Genomic DNA, 23,890 nt, shown 5'->3' with positions numbered 1-23,890 from the left:
ACGAGAACACGCAGCTGCTGGAGACAAAGTAAGTCATGATGTGGCAAAAACACCAGACGGTTTGCATTTAGTCCAGGTTTACTCCATGTGCAGTGCTTCTTCTGCCATCTACTGTTTTGAAGGAGTTACAGCAATGCTTGAGTGAAAGCAACTGCACTGAAAAGTCAAAATGACTGCAGTGATCTTGTTTTGTGAATAATATAATGCTAGTATGAAACCAGTGTGAAGTAAGTAGCCTTACAGATCTGCATTTTTAATATAAAGCACACAATGCTTAGTTCTGATGTTCTGATGTGACTGAAAGTAATAAAGGCACTTCATTCGATTCAGTGAGAGAATGAGTCAGTAAAAGAAATGTAAAATTGAAATGAAAACAAAAAAAAATATTTAAAAACGCATTCAAAATATTAATAAAAAACTATAAAGGTGTTAAAAAAAAATTACAAAAACACAAAATGCTTAAAGTAACATTTAAATGAATACAGAAAATATATATATATAAAAAAAAAATCAAAATATGAAAAACTATAGGAATATTAGAAAAAAACTAATAAAAATTACAAAATGCTTAAAATGTCCTAAAAGTTTAAAATTTAACTTTAAACTGAAAATGAAAAAAAAATCTATATATATGAAGAAAAACTATATAGGCATATTTTAAAAAACAAAAACTAAAAATATGAGAGAAAACAACCCACTAAAAATGCTAAAACTCAATTCTAATTATTAATAAAACTATATATGCATATTCAGACATTTTTTTTTCAGTCGATTCAGTGAGTGAACGAGTCATTAAAGTAAATTTTCTCTGATAATAATTAGTTTGAGTCTTTGAATGATTTGTTAAAAAGAACTGGAGTAAATCAGACATCGCTGGACATTCTGTGTATTTATTGTCTGTCTTCTACATTCAGGCCATACCATATCAAAAATCATATTTAATGTCTGTATTGCTTCACAGCATGCAGTTTTTCTCATAACTTTACTGTAGCTGAGACTGAATACTGAGTGCTGTTCACAGACATAAATGCAACTGTTAGTGAGAGGTGCAGTTGTGTGTTTGCTGCAGGAACGCTCTGAATGTGGTGAAGAACGACCTGATCGCTCGTGTGGATGAGCTGGTGTGTGACAAGGACGTTCTTCAGGGCGAGCTGGAGGTGCTGAGACAGGCCAAAGACAAACTGGAGGAGAGGAACAAGGAGCTGGAGGAGGAGCTCAGAAAGTGCGTCATTAGACTGTGTGACATAGAGCTGTGATCCAGACATAGAGCAGCTTGTTCTGAGCCACGCTTCTGTGTGTGTGTGTGTGTGTGTGTGTGTGTGTGTGTGTGTGTGCAAACAGAGTCCGAGCCGAGCTGGAGGACGCCAAACTGAAGACCAAAGAGGACGATGATGTAAGCCAGAATTAAAAATCTATCAGGAGTCTGGACACAGTGAGAATTAGGATTAGATTTCAGATGTATTGGGATTCAATAATAGTAACAATAAATGAATATTTCATAATAAGTATATTAATTATAGTACTTTACAGTACGTAGAACTTAATTTATTCACTTGCAAGAGTTAAAACCTCAAACTTTATTTTCCTATCAACTGAAACTCTGGAAAATTGGGATTTAAAAATAATAATTTTTATTTTAAAACAGAAATATGTTACTATTGTAATACAACTGCAAAAATAATATTTTAATAATATTTTTAGAATAATTTCATATAATTATTTTACATAAAACTAGTAAAATTACAATACTTATGACTTAATTTCTTTTACTTGAAAGAGTTAAATCCTCAAACCTTTTCTTATTAACTGCAACTCTGCAAAATTGGGATTTAATAATAATAATAATAATAATAATAATAATTCTAAGACAGAAATATCTTACTATTGTAATACAACTGCAAAAATATTTTCATAATAATATAATAATATTTTCATATAATTATTTTACTTAAAACTAGTTAAATTACAATATTTATGACTTAATTTCTTTTACTTGAAAGAGTTAAACCCTCAAGCTTCTTAAAAACTGAAACACGTACTGAGTACTGAGTACTTATAAAACATATATTAATGCCTTATTCTTTATGATCCCTTGATTTAATACTAATAATAATAAAGACACAGAAATATATAACTATTCTAACAAAACTGCACTGTAAAATTAAATATATACTGTAGTAAAAATACAATATGCATTCTCTTGCAAGTTAAACCCTCAAGCTTTAGTATTTGCTCATCAACTGAAACCCTGTCTGAGATTGAGATTCTGTAATAATAAAAGTAATGTTTCAAAGACATAAATATATTACTATTGTCATGCAACTGCGCTGTAGAATAAATATTTCAACAGTATGTTAATTATTTTACATTACAGTACGTTTGATTTAATCTCTTCACTTGCTTCAAGCTTTTATTTTGGCAGTAAACTGCAGTCGGGTCTTTAAGTCTCTTTGAGCACAGCTTCACAAACACTTCTCTTTACTAACGCGTGTCTCCCTCAGAGCGAGGTGCCGACGGCCCAGCGCAAGCGCTTCACGCGGGTGGAGATGGCCCGAGTGCTGATGGAGAGGAACCAGTATAAAGAGAGGCTGATGGAGCTGCAGGAGGCCGTCAGGTGGACGGAGATGATACGGTCAGCCACTCAGCTATAAACCATCACAGCTAGGGGTGTGCGATATCACAAGGTTTGATCGTGCCTGATTAAAATATCTAGATGATGTGCTACGACACACATTCTGTCAGCTGCATACATTCACGTCAAATGTTACTCAGTAGTTGCACTCATTCACAATCACAAAAGTTTATTATTGCATGTGCTTTAAAGCCTTGCTGGTTAAACATTTAATTGGCGTGCAGTTAAATGTGCAGTATGTTTCGCATCTGATTGTGCTAATGCTGTCAAAACACATGAGGTTTACATATAAACACAGCTGGTAATGTCTAAAGTGAAAGTAAACAGATGTGTGTAGGTCTTAAAGTGACAGCAGTCTAATAGCACTAAACATGCTGCCGATTGTCATTAAAGGAAAAGTTATGCTGTCACTGTTTACTCACTCTCATGTTGCACCACACCTGTATTCATTTCTTTCTTGTGCTGAACAGAAAAGAAGATATTTTGATAGGGCTGGGTACCGAGTTCGATACTTTTTAGGTACCGACCGAATTGCCTCGATACTACCGAGTATCGAAAAATGACATGTTGTTCGGTTCCAGATTTCGATACCTAAGGAGTTAACTCGTCAACATCAGTGCTCAAACAAGTACATATGACATGCACAACAACACACATAAAGTCACTCACACACACACAAACTCTACACACACCTCTACACAACTCTACACATACCATAGACTGTATAAAAACAGGCACATACTCATATGAGACGCGAGCACACACACATAACACCTTAAAGATGTGGAAAAGTCGATCAAAAGTGTGGGTACATTTCTCCAGGCTCGATGCCAGCAGCGCGCGATGCAGTATAGTGCGCGGAGTAAACATAAGAGCAGGCAGTTAGCCGTCTTCGACTGGTAAATGAAGAGATACCTTGTTGATCACTCTGACAGTGTTTATATTGCAATAAACAATAACTACTGAATGTACACTGCCGTTCAAAAATGTGTTGGTTAGTCAGAATTATTTTTCAGTAAGGATGCATTAAAGTTATCAAAGGTGACATTAAAACGTGTTACGTTACAAAATATTTCGTTTTTAAATAAATGCTCTTCTTTTTTTTTTTTTTATTCATCAAAGAATCATGAAAAAAAAAATGTATCATAATTTCCAAAATATTAAGCAGCGAACTGTGAAGGGTCATGTGACACTGAAGTAATGATTTTGACAATTCAGCTTTGACATCACAGGAATAAATTACATTTCGAAATATATTCAAATAAGATTTTAAATTGTAATACTATTTCACAATATTACAAGTTTTACTGTATTTTTATTATAATAAATTCAGCTTTGGTGAGCATGAGCTCTTTATAAAACATTTTTTGTTCGTTTGTACACTGGCTAAGGAGCATGAGTCAAACTGAAAAAATAAAACCAAAGTTTTTCTGATCTAAAATCTTCTTCAAACTTATTCAAAAAAATTTCAAAAAAAAAAAATATAAAAAAGAACCGTTAGGAACCGGTATCGAAACTGAGGAACCGAAATTGGCACCGATTTTGAACAATACCCAGCCCTATATTTTGATTGTTATTTTAGATTTGTTTGGTTCCCACATTCTTCAAAATATCTTCTTTAGTGTTCATCAGAAGAAAGAAATCAATTCAGGTTTAAAACCGCTTGAGATTTTTGGGTGAACTGTCTTTTTAATGTTAATAAAACAACAAAACAGGTTAAAATCACTCGCTGATCTTGACTGAAGAACTTTAATACAGTTGCTTTAATGGGAATAATAACAGTTGCAAAATAATAAAACCAACATGACAGAGGATCGTGACTGAAATCATGTTTTTCCTGAAAAGAGTGTGTGTTTTGTTCAATGCAGAGCGTCGAGAGAGAATCCAGCCTTGACTGAGAAGAAAAAGTCCAGTATCTGGCAGCTGTAAGCACACTTTCTTGGTTCTCCTCAAAGCCGGTGTTGTATTTCTTTGTGTGGTTTGGCGTTGAAACTGTGTTTTCCTCCTCTCATTTTATCCCCCTTCTATTTGTTTTCCTTCTAGGATGTAGGTAAATCTTAGAAATCCTAGTAAATCTTAAACTTGGTTTGATCCTCGAATCCAACAAATGTGTTCTTGGACATGGGAATGGTGTTTCTTTAAAGCTTTAACAGGAATAGAACAAAAGCATGACAGTAATTTATGCTACATTAAACTTAACTAATGCTCAAGCGTGCATTGCGTGTGTTTTTAAGGATTTGGCCTGCGGGGGGCTTGTTTTGTTGGATTGAAATGCCATTTCCAGGTCACGCTGATCTACTCTGGGTTTTGCATTTGGGGGCATTTAAGGTTTTGCATCTGTTTTAAACCCATTAATTCTCCTCTTGTGTGCTCCTGTGTTGTCTGTAACCCTCTTCATGTCGTCCTGTGTGTTTGCAGAAGGTGTGTGTTGGGGCAGGGGCAGAGCTTTCTCAGATAGATCTTCAGACGTTTGTTTAGATTCAGATCTTTGAATGTTTGTGGAAGGATTTGTTTGGTGTGGTTTGATAAAGTGCAAATCTGGAAGAGCTTTATTCAGGAGTTTCAGGTCACATTTGTGTCCCTGCAGCACAGAAGCAGTCATAAGTAGCACAGGTATATTTGTAGCAATAGACAACAATACATTGTATGGGTCACAATTATACATTTCTCTTTTATGTCAAAAATCATTAGGATATTAAGAAAAGATCATGTTACATGAAGATATTTAGTAAATTTCCTACCTTAAATATATCAAAACTTAATTTTTGATTAGTAATATGCATTGCTAAGAACTTCATTTGAACAACTTTAAAGATGATTTTCTCAATATTTAGATTTTTTTGCTCCCTCAGATTCCAGATTTTCAAATAGTTGTATCTCAGACAAATATTGTCCTCCTAACAAACCACACATCAATGGAGAGAGTATTTATTCAGCTTCAAAATTTAAAAAAATTACCCTTATGACTGGTTTTGTGGTCCAGGGTCACGTTTAGTTAATTTATCTTTCTAAAAGCCTTTAGGATTGAGATTATTTCATTAAATAAAAACAGAACCGTGCAGTATAAGCTAAATATTAGATCATAGTAATAATATTTCCCTTTATATATTAATCTAAATTTATATTTTCTGAAACAACTGTACACTACTATTCAAAAGTTTGGGATTTATACGTTTTTTTTTAATGTTTTTGAAACAAAGTCTCACCAAGGCTGCATTTATTCGATTGAAAATACAGTAAAAGCAGTAAAAATTGTGAAATATTATTCTAATGTAAAACAGCTGTTTTCTATGTGAATCTCTGTTAAACTGTAATTTATTTCTGTGATGCGCAGCTGTATTTTCAGCATCATTACTCCAGTCTTCAGTGTCACATGATCTTCAGAAATCATTCTAATATGATGATTTGCTGCTCAAGAAACATTTCTGATTATTATCAATGTTGAAAACAGTTGTGCTGCACAATATTTTAGTTTTTTCAGGATTCACAGATGAATAGAAATTTTGCAACATTATAAATCTTTTGATCACTTTGATGTATCCTTGATGGATGAAGATGTTCATTTTGTTCAAAAAGCTCTTGAACAGTAGTGTGTTAAGTGGTGTAGTGTAGGAAGGCTTGTTCTTCATGTTCTGTCTGGGGTTAGAAATCTTGACGGTTTGTCGCAGAGCTGTGTGAAGAGCTTGGCACATGTTTGGGACCTGACCCCACAATCCCATAACGGTTAACCTTTGACCTCTAACTGCTGCTGCTGCTTGTCCGCACATGAGTCTCTGTGTGTGTCCCTCTCCCCACGTCCCTCAGTTTCAGCAGGCTCTTCAGCTCTTCCTCCAGCACCGCAGCCAAGAAACCAGACGCACCGGTTAACATGAAGTACAACGCGCCCAGCTCACACGTGGTCCCCTCGGTGAAGAAGAGGAGCAGCGCTCTCGCTCAGCTGCCGGGGGACAGATCCAGAGCCTTCGACTTCCTCAGTGACGAGTGAGTGTCTCTCATCAGACGCCTCTGCGCTCTGTGATCCCCGTGTTCTCCGATCTGAAGTATGACCCACATGAGCTGCATTAGACAGAGGAGAAAAAACACTGCTTTAGCGTCTTAGCCCGGGTCCAAAATCAAAACACAAACCCCATCTCTGCAACCCCGCAGCTTCCCAAATTTGTCATCAGACTTGTTGATAAGCAAAAGAAAAGATTTACTCTTTTTGTGCCAAAATAAGAGTTCTGTAGTTTTACAATCAAAAGTAATTAAAAGAGCCATAAATACTAATATTGTAATTTTACTGTTGTTCTTTAAAATGCAATTATTACTATTAATAATAATAATTTATTATTATTTTTTTTAGTAAAATAGTATTATTTTATTTAATTTAGAAAAAAATGATAAAATACAAATATTCTGAATAAACAATAATAGATATTATAGATATAATAAATATTAATTTAATATAATAATAATAATGACTTTTAATATAATATATATCATATATATATATATATATAATATATATATAATAAATAATTTTATAGTACAATAGCATTATTTCACAAAAATGTTATTATATTTATAAATTGTTTAATGTTTAGAATTTCAGTAATAAAATAAATTTTTAAAAAAATTATTATAATATATATATATAAATAATATAACACCAAATAAAACTAATAATATATAATAAAAAAATGGTTAAAAAATATATAAAAAATAATATAAATAAACACATTAATCATATTAAAACATAATAAAATATTATATAAAAAAATAATAAAATTAAATAAAATATATAAATTAAAAAAATGATGATATAAAATATAAAATATAAAAAATAAAAATATAATATATAATAATAACGGGGGAGTTAACCTTTGACCTCCTAAACTGCTGCTGCTTGTCCGCACATGAGTATCTGGGTGTGGTCCCTCTCCCCACGTCCCTCAGTTTCAGCAGGCTTCTTCCGCTCTTCATAAGCACCGCAGCCAAGAAACCAGACGCACCGGTTAACATGAAGTACAGCGCGCCAGCTCACACGTGGTTACCCTCGGTGAAGAAGAGGGAGCAAGCGCTCTCGCTCAGCTGCCGAGGGGACAGATCCAGAGCCTTCGATTCCTCAGTGAGGAGGAGTGTCCTATCATACAGACGCCTCTGCGGCCTCTGTGATCCCCAGTGTTCTACGATTGAAGTCTGACCCACATGAGCTGCATTCGGACAGAGGAGAAGAAGAAAAACCCTGCTTTAGCGTGCATTCTTAGCCGGGTCCAAATCAAAACACACACCCATCTCTCTGCACACCGCAGCTCCCCCAAATTGTCTCAGACTCGTTAGGATAAAGCAAAAAGGAAAAGCTTTAAGCTTCGCTTGTGCAAAAAATAAGAGTTCTATAGTTTTACAATCAAAAGTATAAAAGGAGCCATAAATACTAATATTTTGTTCATTTATGTTGTTCTTTAAAAAATGCAATTATACTTAATAATAATAATTTATATTATTTTTTTAGTAAATAGTATTTATTTTATCTACTTTAGAAAAAAATGAATTAAAATACAAATATTTTGAATAAACAAAATAATCGATATTATATATATATAAATCTTAATTTAATATAATCATATAGATAGACTGTTAATACTACGATATATATATATATATAGATATATATATATAATACTCATAAATAAAAAAAAAGTACAATAGCATTATTTCAACAGTGTTATATTTTATTTGTTTAATGTTTAGAATTTCAGTAATAAAATAAATATTGTTAAAAATTAATAAAAAAAACTAAAAGCAATCATTTGAATTTGTTTAGTGCTTACAATGTATATAAAAATTATTTAAAATAAATTATTTACAAAAATGGTAAAAAAAAAGTGATTATTTTACATTACAATAGTTTTATTGTCAGTTGTAGTTCTTTATTTATTTTTTTTATTATATTATTTTTTTATTTTATTTTATATTATATTATATTTATTTTAAATAATAATAACAGCATTAATAACAATAAAAACAACAACAACAACAATAATAGTAATAATAATTATTATTCTTATCATTATTATCAAATAGTGTTCTTGAATGGGGGTAAATCAGTGTTCTGTGCGTGGTGTGTTTGTGACGCAGGGCTGAGGTGGAGAGTGTAGTGTCACGCAGAGAGCAGAAGAGAGCTCAGTACAGACAGGTGAAGGCTCACGTGCAGAAAGAGGACGGCCGCATGCAGGCGTACGGATGGAGTTTACCTCCAAAATACAAGGTAACGGCTCTGACGCGTGTAACAGAGAAAGCAGAGATCACCTGTTCATATATACATTAACAGTTGTTTTTATTCCTGATGGTCTGCTAGAAGGATTTTGTTAAAGCCGTCTTATTCTGTTTCAAAGGTTGCAAATAGTGGACAAGGGGATAGTAAAATCAAGAACCTGCCCGTGCCCGTCTACCTGCGACCGCTAGATGAGAGAGATGCTTCCATGAAGGTGAGCGTGTTCTGTGAGTGAGTCTCGAGCTCCGTCGGTGTCGTGGTGTGACACGTCTGTGTGTGTAGCTGTGGTGCGCTGCAGGAGTCAATCTGTCGGGTGGAAAGACTCGAGACGGAGGCTCCATCGTGGGAGCGAGCGTGTTCTATAAAGACGTGTCTGGAGGAGAGAGTGGCCCCATGGGCCCCAGGAAGAAGAGAGGATCTCGGAGCAGTCTGGAGCGCCTGGAGCAGGAACTCAAGGTCAGGAGCTCCAAAAAATCACACGCAAAACCTTCATCTGGTGAAGAAGGAACTGGTTTTCTACTGGCAGAACCACTGGCTTTTCATGCAGTTGTGGAAAGCAAACATCCAAAATACACTTCAGTTTTAAATTACAATCTTTCTGAAAAAGTTTTTTTCTGCACTTTAGCATCACTTACAATTTCAACAAAATTTAAATTCTTAATTCAAATTCAATTTTTTTTTTAAATGTATCCAGTGTTCAGATTTCTGTTCTGGAAATGTATCTGGAAAAAAAAAAAAATTGTCTTAATGTAAATAATAAGCAAAATGTGCATGTTTAGAATTGTTTTTTGGAAATGTATAAGCAAAGTCCTGCCTGTAAAAAAAAAAAAAAAAAATAATAATAATGTAACTCTAATATGAGTATTTAGAATTTATTTAAAATTATATTTATTAAAAATATATAAAAATAGTAATTAAATATATAAAAATATTTATTAAATATAAATGTAAATTGTTTATGTCCAGCAAAAAAAAAATACAAATAATTAATTTGTAATTATTGTGTATTTTTTATTTTTATTAAGAAGTAATTAAAATGTATATATTTTTAAAATCATAAAAAATATAAAAATGTTTATTAAATATGCATGTTTTTCCTATATTCAGATTTATGTTCTGGAAATGTATATGCAAATAAAAAAATACAAATAATTAATTAGTAATTATTTTGGCTGTTTTTTTATTTATAATAATAATAAAAAATAAATAAATAACTAATAAGCATATTTTAACATGACATTTTAGAAAACTTGTACTAAAACAATTGTCTTAATGTACTGTGTGTGTGTGTCTGTGTGTGTCTGTGTGTGTCTGTGTGGGTGTGTATGTGTGTGTATGTGTGTGACATGATGTGTGTGTGGTGTGCTGTGTGTGTGTGCCGTGTGTGAGCGTGTGTATACGTGTGTGTGTGTGAGTCTGTCGTGTGTGTGTGGTGTGTTGTGTGTGTGGTTGTTGTGTGGATTGCGTGATGTGTGTGTGTGTATGTGTGTGTGCGAGGTGTGTATCCTGTGTTCGTGTGGTGTGCGTATGTCTGTGTGTGTGGTGTGAGATGTGTGTGTGTGTGTGTGTGTGTGTGGTGTGTGTGTGTGTGTGTGTATCCGTGTGTGTGTGTATGTGTTGTGATGGATGTCCTGTAGTGTGTGTATGTGTGTATATGGTGTGTGTGTGTGTGTGTGTGTATCGTCGTGTGTTGAATGTGTGTGTATGTGTGAGTGCGTGCGTGTCTTGCATGTGTGTATGTGTGTGAGCACGTGTGAGAGTAAGAGTGTGTGTCTGTATGTGACTGCGTGTGCGTGTCCGTGCGTGCGTGTCTTGCAGTGTGTGTGTCTGTGTGTTGGTGTGTGAGTGTGTGTGTGGTGTGTGTGCGTGTGTGTGTGTGTGGGTGTTTTGGTCTGTGTGTGTGTGTGTGTGTGTGCTGTGTGTGGTGGTGTGTGTGTGTGTGTGTGGGGTGTGTGTCGTGTGCAGTGTGGTGTGTGTGGTGTGGGTGTGGTGTGGTGTCTGTGTGTGTGAGAGTGTTTTTTGTGTGTTTGGTGTTTTGTGGGAGTGTGTGTGGTGGGTGTGTGCGTGTGTGTTGTGGGGGTGTTGTGTGTTTTGTCGTTTGTGTGTGTGTGTGTGGTGTGTGTTTGGGTGGGTGTGTGCGTGTGTGTTGTCTGTGTGTGGGAGGTGTGTGGGGATGTGTGATGTGTGTCTGTCTGTGGTTGTGTGTGTCTGATTTGCAGTTGCGTTTTTGTGTGTGTGTGTAGGTGGGTGTGTGTTTTGGGTGTTTGGGGTGTGTGTGTGTGTGTGGTGTGTGTGTGAGGTGAGTGTGTGTGGTGTGTTGTGTGAGTGTTTTGGAGCGTGTGTGTGTTTGTGTGTGTGTGTGTGTGTGGGTGTGTGTTTGTGTGTTTCTTTTTTGTGTGTTGTGTGGGGGTGTTGTGTTCTGGGGATGTGTGTGTGGGGTCTGCCGTTGTGTGAGTGTGTGTGTGTGTGTGTGGGGTGTGTGTGTGGGGGGGAGTTTTGTGTGTGTGTGTGTGTGTGTGTGTGGGTGTTGTCATCACCACCGGTGTGTGGTGTGCGTGCTGTCTGTGTGGGTGTGTTGTGTGTGTGTGTGTTGTGTGTGGGGTTTTGCAGTGCGTGAGTGTGTGTGTGTCTCAGGGTGTGTGTGGTGAGTCTGTGGGCGTTGTGTGTGTGTGTTGTGTGTGTGTGTGGTGTGTGGTGGTGTGTGTGTGGTGTGTGTGTCTGTGTGTGCGCGTGTGTGTGTTGTGTTGTGTTGTGTCTGTAGTGTGTGTGTGGCAAGAGTCTGCGGTGCGTGCGTGGGTGTGTGTGTGTGTGTGTGTGTGTGTGTGTGTGTGTGTGTGTCGATGATCTGACTGTGTGTGTGTGTGTGTGTGTGTGTGTGTGTGTGTGTGTGTGTGTGGGTCTCCGGTGTGGACCCGTGTGTGTGCGTCTGTTGTGTGTGTGTGTGTGTGTGTGTGTGTGTGTGTGCAGGAGCAGCAGAAGGAGCTGCGGCACCAGGATGAACTCTCCAGTCTGGTCTGGATCTGCACCACCACACACACTTCCTCTAAAGTCATCGTCATCGACGCCAACCAGCCCGCAGACGTCCTGGAGAGCTTCTTCGTCTGTAACTCTCACGTGCTGTGCATCGCCAGCGTCCCCGGTCAGACAGCACACCGAGGCCTCATTCATCATCTCCTCCAGCGCCTTGTGTTTGACGGGTTCTGTGTGTGTTTGTGTCAGGTGCTTGTGAAACAGACTATCCTGCGGGAGAGGAGCTGCGCGCACACGCTGAGGCCGAAGGGGCTTCTGGAGTCAGCAGTAGAGGCTCTGACGGAGGTCTGGAGGGCATCGCTGTCATGGGCTGCTCTGCAGAAGGACTCGTGGCCGTCCCTCAAACCGTCTGCAACAACTCCGTCGAGTCCTCAGACACCGGTAACACTAACAGACCTCGGCGCTGGACCACTTCACTGATGAATTTTAAACATTAAGGTGTTATTTCCTCCTGATCAGTGTGGAAGGTGTAAAGCAGCTGTGAAATCTCTCTGCAGACGAGGGTTTGCTGCAGCAGCGTCAGGACGGAGTGACCGCAGCAGAAGAAGCTCTGGAGGCCACGGAGAGCAGCAGCAACACGCCTGCGGATGAAACCCTCAACCTACACCTACAACACGTGTTCACCGACCCGCTGGGGGTTCAGAAGAGAGACACGGCATCCAGCTACACGCAGAGGTCTGTGCCACTCAGAGCTCACTTAGTCTTAGTCCTGGTACCCAATGTGCTTTTCAGTTGTTATTGTATTTAGTCAAGCTTGTACTGATTTAGTTTGTTTGCATAAAATGTCTGAGCATTTTAGTCCAGTTTCAGTAAATGAAAACCTTTTGTCACGTTTTCATCATGCTGTTTAATAGTTAACCCTCCTCCGTCCCTCCTGAACCTATAACAATAGTGTCCCTCGCAGCTCAGAATGACCCGAAGGATAAAAATTACACCAATTTTTATTTTATTTTATTTTATTTTATTTTATTTTATTTTATTTTATTTATTTTCAGATATGTTTGTTTTATTTTATTTTGTTTTATTTTATTTTATTTTATTTTATTTTATTTTATTTTATTTTATTTTATTTTATTTTATTCACATTAAATTCTGTATATTTTTATGAAAATGAGCATATTTTAATAAATATTTTCACAAAAAAAACAAACAAACAAAGAAAGACACATTTTCTGTCTGTTTATACTTTAAACGTGAAGATCCATCAGGACATAACCCACTTAAAAAAAAAATAAAATAAAATTTTATCATTTTAACATCAAATACAACTACATGCTACTATACACCCCCCATTAGATTCTTAAAGGAGCCAAACAAGTGAAATCTTTAAAACTACACCAACTTGAGGCTTCATTAAGCTTTCAGATATATCTCAAGGCTTTCAAATATATATATTATGATTAATAATAAAATCAAAATAACAGTCATTTCCCAGCAGAAACATCGTATATGCTATAATGTGTTTCAATGGGAGTGTGTGTGTGTGTGTGTGTGCGGCGTTGTGTGTGGGTATGTAAGTTTTTGTGCATTGTTCACAATCCTCAGCCCCATCTCTTGGTATGCATCTTCTCTGTAATATTTCATATATTAAAAAAAAAAAATCTAATAAATAAAAATGCTGTTTTTTTTTTTCAGACATTCCATTCATTCCTTTGGCCGGGTCAAAATCTTCTACAAAATGGACTGCTATGGACACTGTTATTATATATCTATATATATATATATATATATATAATATATATTATTATTATTTAGTATTATTATTATTATTATTATTATATATATGTAATATATATATTTGTTTTTTTTTTGATGTTGATATAGTCATCAGTTATGGTTTATTGAGCTGTATTGTAGCGGCTGGACAATATACGAACGGTATGATCTATGCGCCGATTCTCGTCAGGTAAATCTGGTTCCATGATTAGCGGTAAATCCCCATCACAGCTTTCAAAAGGAGCTGCAGTAATACCAGAGCCGTAAGTTCACTGAGAAGCTACGCTATATCGAGCTCATTGAAGATATTTTTGAAGATGAATTGCCTTTGATAATGAACTCGATTAGGAGCGTAGCTGGCAGGTGAACTACGGCTCTGTGTATTAACTTGCAGCTTCCATTTGAAAGCAGGTGATGGGGATTTACCGCTAATCATGGAACGGGCTTTACTGACGAGCCGAGATGCACATGGTCATATCGTTCGAATATTGTCCCAGCACTAGTTATTGTCGTCGTCGTCATGTCATCATCTTAGTCATGGGAAACTTTTTTGTGTCAGTCTGAGAGGGGTAGATGAGGTGTGTGTGTGCTCTGCAGGGAGTGTGATCTGGTGAAAGGACACGGCGTCAGCTCGATGCGAGGATAAGGTGCCGAGCAGCCAAGGATCTGTGAGGAGGGAAAAGCCTGTAAGATCGAGCAGCGTTTGCCTACAATGTGGCTCGCGGGACTCAGGGGGGAGCGGGCTGTGTGAGCGGCACATACCCCGTTGTTCTCGGATGGCTCCGCGTTCACACCACCCTCCGCACAGAAAGAGGAAGCTTCAAGGGCCCCGGTGGTTTTGCATGGAAATAAAAATGTGATGGTTTAAAATTAAAAACAATATATACAATAAATATTAGTATTGTAAATTGACAGAAAATTATTATTAATGATAATATTATTTTTCTTTTTTATTTTACAGTGAAATATTTTCATAGTAATATTTATTTTGTTTTTAGTAATTGTTTACTTTTTTATGTAGTAATATTACATTATGTGTTGTTATTATTATTATTTTTTTTTTTATTTAGTTTTTTATATTATTTGTTTGTTTATTTAATTTTTTTTTAAGTTTAAATATTTTTCGATTTGTATAGTAAAAAAAAAAAAAATTAATAAAGTAAAAATTGCCAGTTTTTTTTCATTGGGAACATTCTGCCAGTCTCGCTCTTTGTGTGGGTATGCATCTTCTTCTGGATTGTGTGTCCGATTTTGTTTAGTAAAAAAAAAAAAAATCTAATAAATAAAAATGCAGTTGTTTTTCAGACATTCCAAATTCATTCCTTTGGCCGGGTCAAAATGCCCTGCTATGGACACTTTTATATATATATATATCCTATATATATATAGAAATAGTATTATTAGATTATTATTATTATTATTATTATTATATATATATGTATATATATATATTTTTTTTTTTTGATGTTGATATAGTCACAGTTATGGTTTATTGAGCTTATTGTAGGGCTGGACAATATATCGAACGGTATGATCATGCGCATCTCGTCAGTAAATCTGGTTCCATTGATTAGGCGGTAAAATTCCCCATCACCTGCTTTCAAATGGAGCTGCAGTTAATACACAGAGCCGTAGTTCACTGAGAAGCTACGCTATATCGAGCTCATTATTGAAGATGAATCGCCTTTGATAATGAACTCGATATAGCGTAGCTTGTCAGTGAACTACGGCTCTGTGGACAGTCTGCAGCTCCATTTGAAAGCAGGTGATGGGGATTTACCGCTAATCATGGAACATGATCATATCGTTCGATATATTGTCCAGCCCTAGCTTATTGTCGTCTCGTCATCGTCTCATCTTAGTCATGGGAACTTTTTTGTGTCAGTCTGAGAGGGTCAGATGAGGTGTGTGTGTGCTCTGCAGGGAGTGTGATCTGGTGAAGGACGGCGTCAGCTCGATGCCCGAGCAGCAGGATCTCGTGAGAGAGGAAGCCTGTAAGATGAGCAGCGTTCTGCCTACAATGTGGCTCGGGGCTCAGAACGGCTGGTGAGCGGCACACCCCGTGTGTCTCGGAGCGTTCGCGTCACACACACTCAGCACAGAAAGAGAAGCTTTAAGGGCTCCCGGTGGTTTTGCATGGAAATAAAAATGTGATGGTTTAAAATTAAAAACAATATATACAAAAAAAATAATAATATTAAAAATACACAAAAAAATAATAAAAAATAAAATAATATTTCTCTTTTATATTACACAGAAAAATATTCACATAAAAATATATATTTTTTTTTATAGTAATTGTTTACTTTTTTATTTAGTAATATTACATTATTGTTGTTGTTATTATTATTATTATTATTATTATTATTATTATTATTATTATTATTATTATATTTAAAGTATTTTTTATTTTACAGAGAAATATTTTCATAGTAATATTTCTTTTGTTTTAGTAATTGTTTACTTTTTTTAGTAATATTACATTATTATTATTATTATTATATTTAAAGTATATTTTTATTTTAGAGAAATATTTTCATACTAATATTTTTTGTTTTTTAGTAATTGTTTATTTTACAGTGAAATATTTTAATATACTTTATTATTATTATTATTATTATTATTATATTTTTCTTAGTCTTTTATTTTACAGTGAAATATTTTAATAGTAATATTTATTTACTTTTTTATCTATCGTTTACTTTTTATTTAGTAATATTAAGTTATTACTATTTTAGTTTTGTATATTTTTTATATGTTATTATTACTATCATTTTATATAATTTTATATAATTATTAATAGACAACATAACAACAACAACAAAAATTATTACTACTACTATTATAATTATTATTTTATAGCCATATTGATAAAAAATCACAAAATTTGTACAAAATTGTGTAGCCTGTCAAGCAATCACAGCTCACCTGGTCTTTTTTAAACACTTTTTTAATTAAATATTAGTTTAAATTGAATGCAGTCCTATTTCCTAACAGTCACGGAAAACCTGTAAATTATCAGGAATTTGGTGATGTGTTTAAAGTCATGGAAATTAATAACATCTAGGGCTGTGACCATCATAGACCAAAAAAACTCTATATCCTTTATTATCCTATTTATTCTTCATTAAATCTTAAGAGTTTTATTACATATGCATTTTCTACTTTTAATTCCATTTAATCGGCTAGACGTGGTTGCTAGGTAGAACAAACTCTCAAGCTGTAGTGATGTTCAGCTGGTTCATTAGTGAATCGTGTAGTGTTCACATGCACTGATGCGTCTCTCCTGCAGTGTATACGTGCATTCATCTGTCGCTCAGTGGAGGAAGTGCCTTCACTCCATCAAGTTAAAGGATTCTGTCCTGGGGATTGTGTAAGGAAACTCATTTACATGAACTACAGCTCTTCCTTCAGCGGCGGTTGCTCATGACTCTCTCTTCTTCTGTGCAGTCATGTGAAAGGACGTGTTCTGGTAGCTTTGGCTGATGGCACGCTTGCTATCTTCCACAGAGGAGTTGGTAAGAACTGCTCGGATGCAGACTTCATATATAATGCACACCGTGCCAGAAGAAAAGCTGTTTTTATGATGGATGTTTGTGTTACAGATGGCCAGTGGGATCTGACCAACTACCACCTGTTAGATCTGGGCCGTCCGCATCACTCCATCCGCTGCATGACTGTAGTGCACGACAAGGTCTGGTGCGGATACAGGAACAAGATCTTTGTGGTGCAACCCAAAGCCATGAAGATCGAGGTATGACTTCAGCACTCTGAGGTGATGTATCTCGAAGATACAATACCATTTAAAAAAATAAATAAATAAATAATACTTTTATTTATTTGTTCACATTTATAATGTTATAAAAGATTTCTGTTTCAAATAAACGCTGTTCTTTTGAACTTTCTATACATCTATGAACCTGAAAAATAAAATGCATCAGTTTCCACAAAAATATTAAGTGTTTTCAACATTGATAATAATCAGAAATGTCTCTTGAGCAGCAAATCATCATATTAGAATGATTTCTGAAGATCATGTGACAATTAAAAAATTATAAATTATTCTCAAAATTACAGAACAAAAACACACAAACAAAATAAACATAAAAAAATATAAAAAAAAAAAACAGTTATTTTAAATTTGAATAATATTTCACTATTTTTACTGTATTTTTCATCAAATAAATGCAGCCTTGCTGAGTAGAAGAGACTCTTTCAGAAACATTTTGAAAATCTTGCACACCCCAAAAACTTAAATGCTAATGCATATTTAATAAAAAAAAAAAAAAAAAAAAACTATTAAATAATTATTTTTCGTTTCTCTTCTCTGGACTTGATCTCCAAATTATTTACTAATACAGTTAATATTAAAAGTAATTTTAAAAATTACTTTTGAACAGAAATGTATGTTAATCATTATTATTGAAAGATGTTTCATGATGCTGTTAAATTTGTCACAGCTTTAAAAATTCTAATAAATTTAATTTAATTTGAATAATGTTACATTTTAAATTTAATTTTAATAGTATTTCTTATTTTAAATTACTATGTTATACATTTATTATTTAAATAACATTGATGGATTTATCATATCGCTGCCGCTTCTGTTTTTTTTTTTAAGTCAGACTCTTGCTGTGCTCATGATTTCCTCATTTCTTTACTGCGCCGTTCCTCGCGTGCAGAAGTCCTTCGACGCTCACCCGCGTAAGGAGAGTCAGGTGAGGCAGCTGGCGTGGGACGGTGATGGGATCTGGGTGTCCATCCGTCTGGACTCCACCCTCAGACTGTTCCACGCTCACACACAGCAGCACCTGCAGGACGTGGACATCGAGCCGTACGTCAGCAAGATGCTGGGTGAGCGACGCAGCGCTGCAGGAGCGCAGGCTCAGAGTCTGACTGATGCTGACTGATGCTGTGTGTGTCTCAGGCACCGGGAAGCTGGGCTTCTCTTTCGTGCGGATCACCGCTCTGATGGTCTCCTGCAGCCGTCTGTGGGTGGGAACCGGGAACGGCGTCATCGTCTCCATCCCTGTCTCTGAGAGTGCGTCAGCCGTCTGCTTCTGATCACGTGATTGGTGGGAATGTGATTATATGTAATGTTGTTTTGCACTCCAACAACAGAGAGTAATGACACAGCGGTGGCGGCGGGGTCAGATCGTCCAGGCGGAGCGGTCCGTGTCTACAGTGATGAGAGCGGAGATAAAGTCACGGCGGGAACCTCTGTGCCCTTCTGCTCCATGGCTCACGCCCAGCTGTGCTTCCACGGACACAGAGACGCCGTCAAGTTCTTCACCGCAGTCCCAGGTAGAGCATGTGAACTACATTTTATTTCTTCCCCATTTTCTGATGTATTTTTCTGGATTCTATTTATTTTATTTAAAGCAAGAAGCCGTGGTTTACAGTGGATTTATAACAGTGTTATTAGGCACGACACGAAGCGGCTTCACAGGGCTTATTGCTTTTATAAAACGGTTATTCCATATACAGTACATACTGTAGTAAGGTTTCACAAAATAAAACAGAGCAAATAAAGTGTATGATATTAATAAAAACAGCATTCTTCCACCAAACAATGAAGTTCCTCAGAAACAGTTGTGGTTGCAACAAAGCGGTTGCCGAGCAACACACAGAAGTAAACAAAGGTGTTTGTTACTTTGTAGAGTAATTTATAACAGCTTCAAACGTGGCTCAGCCAATCAGAATCAAAGAGCGGAACTCTCCGCTTTATAATTTATTTTTTAACAGCTTTTCAAATATTTGTTCACAACAGATTTAAAAATAGTCAACAGGCATGTGGTCAAGTACAATCGAGAGGAGTAGAGACATGTTTTGTCTTTTTAATTAAGAAACCAAAAAGCATGTCTTAATTTATCGAAATCATGAAATGTATACAATTTAAAAAAAAAAAATAAAATGTAACTTTTTCATTTTTTTCTAGTTGCAGTTTTAGTTTTTCCCCGTTATATTTTTCCCATTTCAGATAAATGTTAGTAATCATAGAGCTTGTCTAATTAATTGAATTCGTAATACTTTTAACAGTTTAATCATTAATAAGAAATTTGACAAATTACACATGAGGATAAATAAGTATAAAAATACATGAGCATATAAATGAAAGAATAAAAAATACAGTTAAAAATAGATAAAGAAAATAATTATAAATAAAGTGAGAAAACATAACACAAAATAAAAATTAATTGTATTTATTTTAGCAAGTCATTTATTTATTCATTTGTTTATTTATGCAGATCCTAAATATTTAAGGGCCCTATAAAATCCATTTTATTATTATTATTATTAGTTTTTTTTCTCCAAATTTTGTTTTTTCTGTTTTTTATTTGAGTAGTCTAAAATCATATCTAATCAAGTCAATTCATAAAACTAAATTTACCATTTATTACATTTTCTACAATAATAGTGCCCTAAGAAATTATTATTATTATTTTTTTTTTATGGATTTATGATTTAATACAAATTTATTATCCATAACTGTAGCAATCAAATGTAGGCATAAAACATGAACAGTTCAATTAATCTGAAGACGGATTTAGTTAATAACAGAGCCACGGTGTCTTATTCTAATAGAACTATTGATCAAATGTGAGAATCAGACATAAAAGATGATGCATGCATTTAATAAGGTTAGAACAAATCAAGACACAAATGTTTAAAAGTTTGACCCAAAACTGAGAATCGTGAAGCCTGTGTTAAACATAAACGTCTGTGGTGTTGTTGTGTGTTGCAGGAGTGGAGGCGTCTGATTCTCCGGAGCTGGTGAAGTCTGTGCTGGTCGTGAGCGGAGGAGAGGGCTACATTGACTTCAGGATGGGTGAGTGAGACGTGTCCCGGAGCCTCGCTCCTGTTAGAAGCAGCTGATCACTCACGCGCCTCTCGTCCTTCACAGGAGATGAAGGAGGAGACGCAGAAAACATGGACGAGCCCACCCTCACCCTGCAGCCCCTCCTGGCCAAAGCTGAGCGCAGCCACCTCATCGTGTGGCAGGTCATGACCGGAGACGAGTGACGCTTCGGACCTCCAGCAGTCGTGCTCTTATGAACTCTGCTTTTGCCCGTCATCTTCGGCAAGTGCTTCCTTTAGCAGAACAGATGGCAAATAAAGGGCGATTCTGTATTTTTGGGTGAAAGCACTTAACTAGAAGAGCTTTTGTGTTTGTTTGTGGGATGTTTTCACTGATAAGCGCTCTTTCAATCCTTCCAGATAAATCATCCACTTTTTTCATATGAATGTCGCACGGTTACCAAAGGACAGAGGAAATAATTTCATATCTTCACTGATGGATCACTTTGTGTCACGCAGATCCACGTCACGTTTTGCTCTTTCGCCTCTTTTTTAACACTAGAGCAGGTTTCGCAGGAAATAGCGCGTCGAGACAAACGCATATTTTTATGACTCTTTTGTACACGTCTTTTAGACTCTAGTGTGTGACGCTTTCACGCCGAGCTGCAGAGACAACTTCCTTAGCGGTATTTATTTCTATGAGCGAGCCTTTGCTGTTCGGAATGTAACTTTGTACATTGAATATAAATATATATGAAATACAGATATGTATATGAAATGTAGACTGCTTGGATTTGAGTTTTTGATGATGTAAATCTGATTGATTGATTGATTGATTGATTGATTGATTGATTGATTGATTGTGGATCAAAATAACGGACTACAGAAATGTAAAAAAAAAATCACTATGCACTATTTTTAAAGGACAGTGAGTGAGTGTGTGTGTGTGTTGTGTTTAGATGAGTGTGTTATGCCAGCATTTTGTGGACCGGAGGAGTGCACCGTCCCATAATCCTCCAGGTTTGTGCACTTCCTGTCTGTAAGAATGGCGTGGACATCACCCAGTATCCTCTGTTAGACTGTCATCTCTTCAGTATCTTCATCTCCTCCTGAATCATCTTAGCCTTATACTTTTTATTAATCTATTAAACTCAGTTTTTGGGGAACATGTTGTGTTTTTGCTGTTGTTATTATCACAAGCAATTTTACAAGACTATTTTCAAATGCACTCTTTTAATGATAAAATGTACATGAAGTTGGTCTCTTTCTGGGAAGCAACCAAAAAACAAACTAATTGTTAATAAAGCCAAGCAGACGTTCTAAAGTAGATCTCTACATTAAATGATTTGCAATGAACAGACTGTTTAATGTAAACTAAGATTTATTTGAGGATGTTTTGCTTTGCTTTAACAGTTTGTTTTTGAACGAACGAACGAACCATTTGAATCATTCACTCAACTGATTCATCCGAAACTGATTCATAACCATTAGGATGAGGGTTTGATTTAGGATAGATTGCATGTAATTATGCTTAATTTATTGTCATCACTGTAGTGAATACATGTAACGGACACCATAAAATAAAGCCATAAAATATTTTAAATATGCAAATGATGCATTATCTAATTAAACATGCACTAATTTGCATATATTTCCAGAAAAGAAATCTGAACATCAGTTTATTGACATATTAAAAGATTTTTAGAGAATTGATTTTTATCACATCATAAATACATTCTCACCATTTGTTTTGTAATAAACTGTTATATAAACCAGTGATATATGAACAAACCCCTCAAAAACACTTAGACAAGAATATAGACAGGAGTAAAACTATAGGAGATTTCTGAAAGATGTGTATTCTACGGATGCAAAGAGAGAACACTTTCGGAGGTTTTCATTTCCACTAGTCTGAAAGAAGACATGTTATGGAAGTAAATGGTTTCTTGCCTAAAATGTCTAAATACATTTTAGTATGCATATATCTGATGTTGTAGATCTGGCCACAGGAGAGCAGCAGCATGCCACTTCATTCCTGCCATAGAAGAGACATTCAGTGAAGGAGCTGCTCCTCCCCCTCCTGTGATTGGCTGCCGCTGGTGCATGCAGTATCCTCCCCCTCCTGTGATTGGCTGCCGCTGGTGCACGCAGTATCCTCCCCCTCCTGTGATTGGCTGCCGCTGGTGCATGCAGCACATGTTCTGACACAACACATTACTGAACTTCTGAATCAGCACACAGACATTCAGTAACCATGAGGGGAGCTCTGATCTGAACCTTGAGCACTTCTGAGATGCCTCACATGCACTGAGTCTCTCTCATGTCTGTCTCCCCAGCAGAAATCACTGCAGCCCACACAGTGAGGAGCTCTTCTGGTCAGGTGACACGTGTGGAGCTCATCAAACATTCATGCTGCTTATGTAACCCATCCAGCTGGTGTATCCAGGGAGGTTTCCAGGGTTTAGGGAGCGTAATTGCCCGACGCAGTGAGGATGCCTGGGGCTCCTGGACGCTCCCGTGAGGTGTGAAGACTTTCTATATTAGGACAGTTATACATGGAGTGACTGTGTCGTTCTCTTTATAAAGTCACACATCTATCAAATCCAGCAATTTCAATTCATTCCCTTGCGCCAAAACAAATAAGCCCCCAGATTTGAGTCTTAGAGCTTTGGCAGATTTATATTGGATTGAGTTTTCATCATTTGGAGCGTTTCTGCCGCTGTGAAGGAGCCTGGTGATATTTGCATTATTGGGATTTAGATGTTACACAATGCAGCATCCTGGCGGTGCATGCCTGTCTGTAAACACTCCCCACTGGTGTATAATGTATAAACCAAAGCTGACTGTAATTGGCCATCAGAGACTGAAAGTAATTAGTCTTATGGAGAACGAAGGCGGTCACTTTTATTTCTGTCTTGCAGAGATCTGTTGGATTCCCATTGTGTAAAAAGTAGGTTTCTCTAAAAAAAAAAAATGCATATATCATGCAATGCGTTCATGGACTTTTTATTAAAAACCATTAAAAATCTATATTTTGGGGAAAAAAAGTAATTATATGACTGAATAAGAAAATGGCATTTACATTTGTCATCAGGTTTAATCACTATTTTGCCTTCACTAGTTTTGAATGATTCTGTAATGACAACTACATTTTTACAAGTAAAAATATTCCATGGAGTTGCTCTATTCTATTTTGTTGTAAAGGTGCATGCATATTATTATTATTATTATTATTATTATTATCATCATTGTGCATGCCCCTACTAATAATACCATCACTAAACATTTAACCTTGTAAATTATTTATTATTATTATTATTATTTTGCATGAATCTTTTATGATGCTATTGTATATTTAGACTTGTAAATTATTAATATATTATTATTGTTGTTGTTGTTGTTACTGTGCATGCTTTTTTATGATGCCTCTGAATATATATACTTTTAAATTATTCATGTTA

General features: G+C 35.8%; 1 protein-coding gene across 3 annotated transcripts in view; it reads left to right on the top strand.

Moving 5' to 3' along the window:
• The window catches only part of LOC109090821 (C-Jun-amino-terminal kinase-interacting protein 4-like), a 43,561-nt gene extending 22,667 nt beyond the window's left edge, over positions 1-20,894 (top strand). For 2 of the 3 annotated variants that reach the window (XM_042767073.1, XM_042767074.1), the window contains 22 exons: positions 1-28; positions 1,070-1,222; positions 1,342-1,393; positions 2,502-2,632; positions 4,501-4,557; positions 5,051-5,053; positions 6,437-6,613; positions 8,750-8,879; positions 9,007-9,099; positions 9,168-9,341; positions 11,853-12,024; positions 12,105-12,296; positions 12,413-12,590; positions 15,555-15,677; positions 16,924-17,004; positions 17,082-17,149; positions 17,237-17,385; positions 18,314-18,485; positions 18,559-18,672; positions 18,753-18,935; positions 20,377-20,460; positions 20,536-20,894. The exon at positions 1-28 is cut by the window's left edge and continues 30 nt beyond it. In XM_042767073.1, the coding sequence (XP_042623007.1) occupies positions 1-28; positions 1,070-1,222; positions 1,342-1,393; positions 2,502-2,632; positions 4,501-4,557; positions 5,051-5,053; positions 6,437-6,613; positions 8,750-8,879; positions 9,007-9,099; positions 9,168-9,341; positions 11,853-12,024; positions 12,105-12,296; positions 12,413-12,590; positions 15,555-15,677; positions 16,924-17,004; positions 17,082-17,149; positions 17,237-17,385; positions 18,314-18,485; positions 18,559-18,672; positions 18,753-18,935; positions 20,377-20,460; positions 20,536-20,654 (2,633 nt within the window). In that variant the 3' untranslated portion in view covers positions 20,655-20,894. The remainder of the gene's footprint in view (positions 29-1,069; positions 1,223-1,341; positions 1,394-2,501; positions 2,633-4,500; positions 4,558-5,050; positions 5,054-6,436; positions 6,614-8,749; positions 8,880-9,006; positions 9,100-9,167; positions 9,342-11,852; positions 12,025-12,104; positions 12,297-12,412; positions 12,591-15,554; positions 15,678-16,923; positions 17,005-17,081; positions 17,150-17,236; positions 17,386-18,313; positions 18,486-18,558; positions 18,673-18,752; positions 18,936-20,376; positions 20,461-20,535) is intronic. The other variant, XM_042767075.1, reaches the window with a different exon arrangement.
• The last annotated feature ends 2,996 nt before the right edge of the window (positions 20,895-23,890 follow it).

This window comes from Cyprinus carpio, chromosome A12 (genome assembly GCF_018340385.1).
Source record: "Cyprinus carpio isolate SPL01 chromosome A12, ASM1834038v1, whole genome shotgun sequence".
Lineage (NCBI taxonomy): Eukaryota > Metazoa > Chordata > Actinopteri > Cypriniformes > Cyprinidae > Cyprinus > Cyprinus carpio.
Note: the sequence above shows the minus strand (reverse complement) of the source record. Positions and strands in the feature narration are given on the sequence as shown.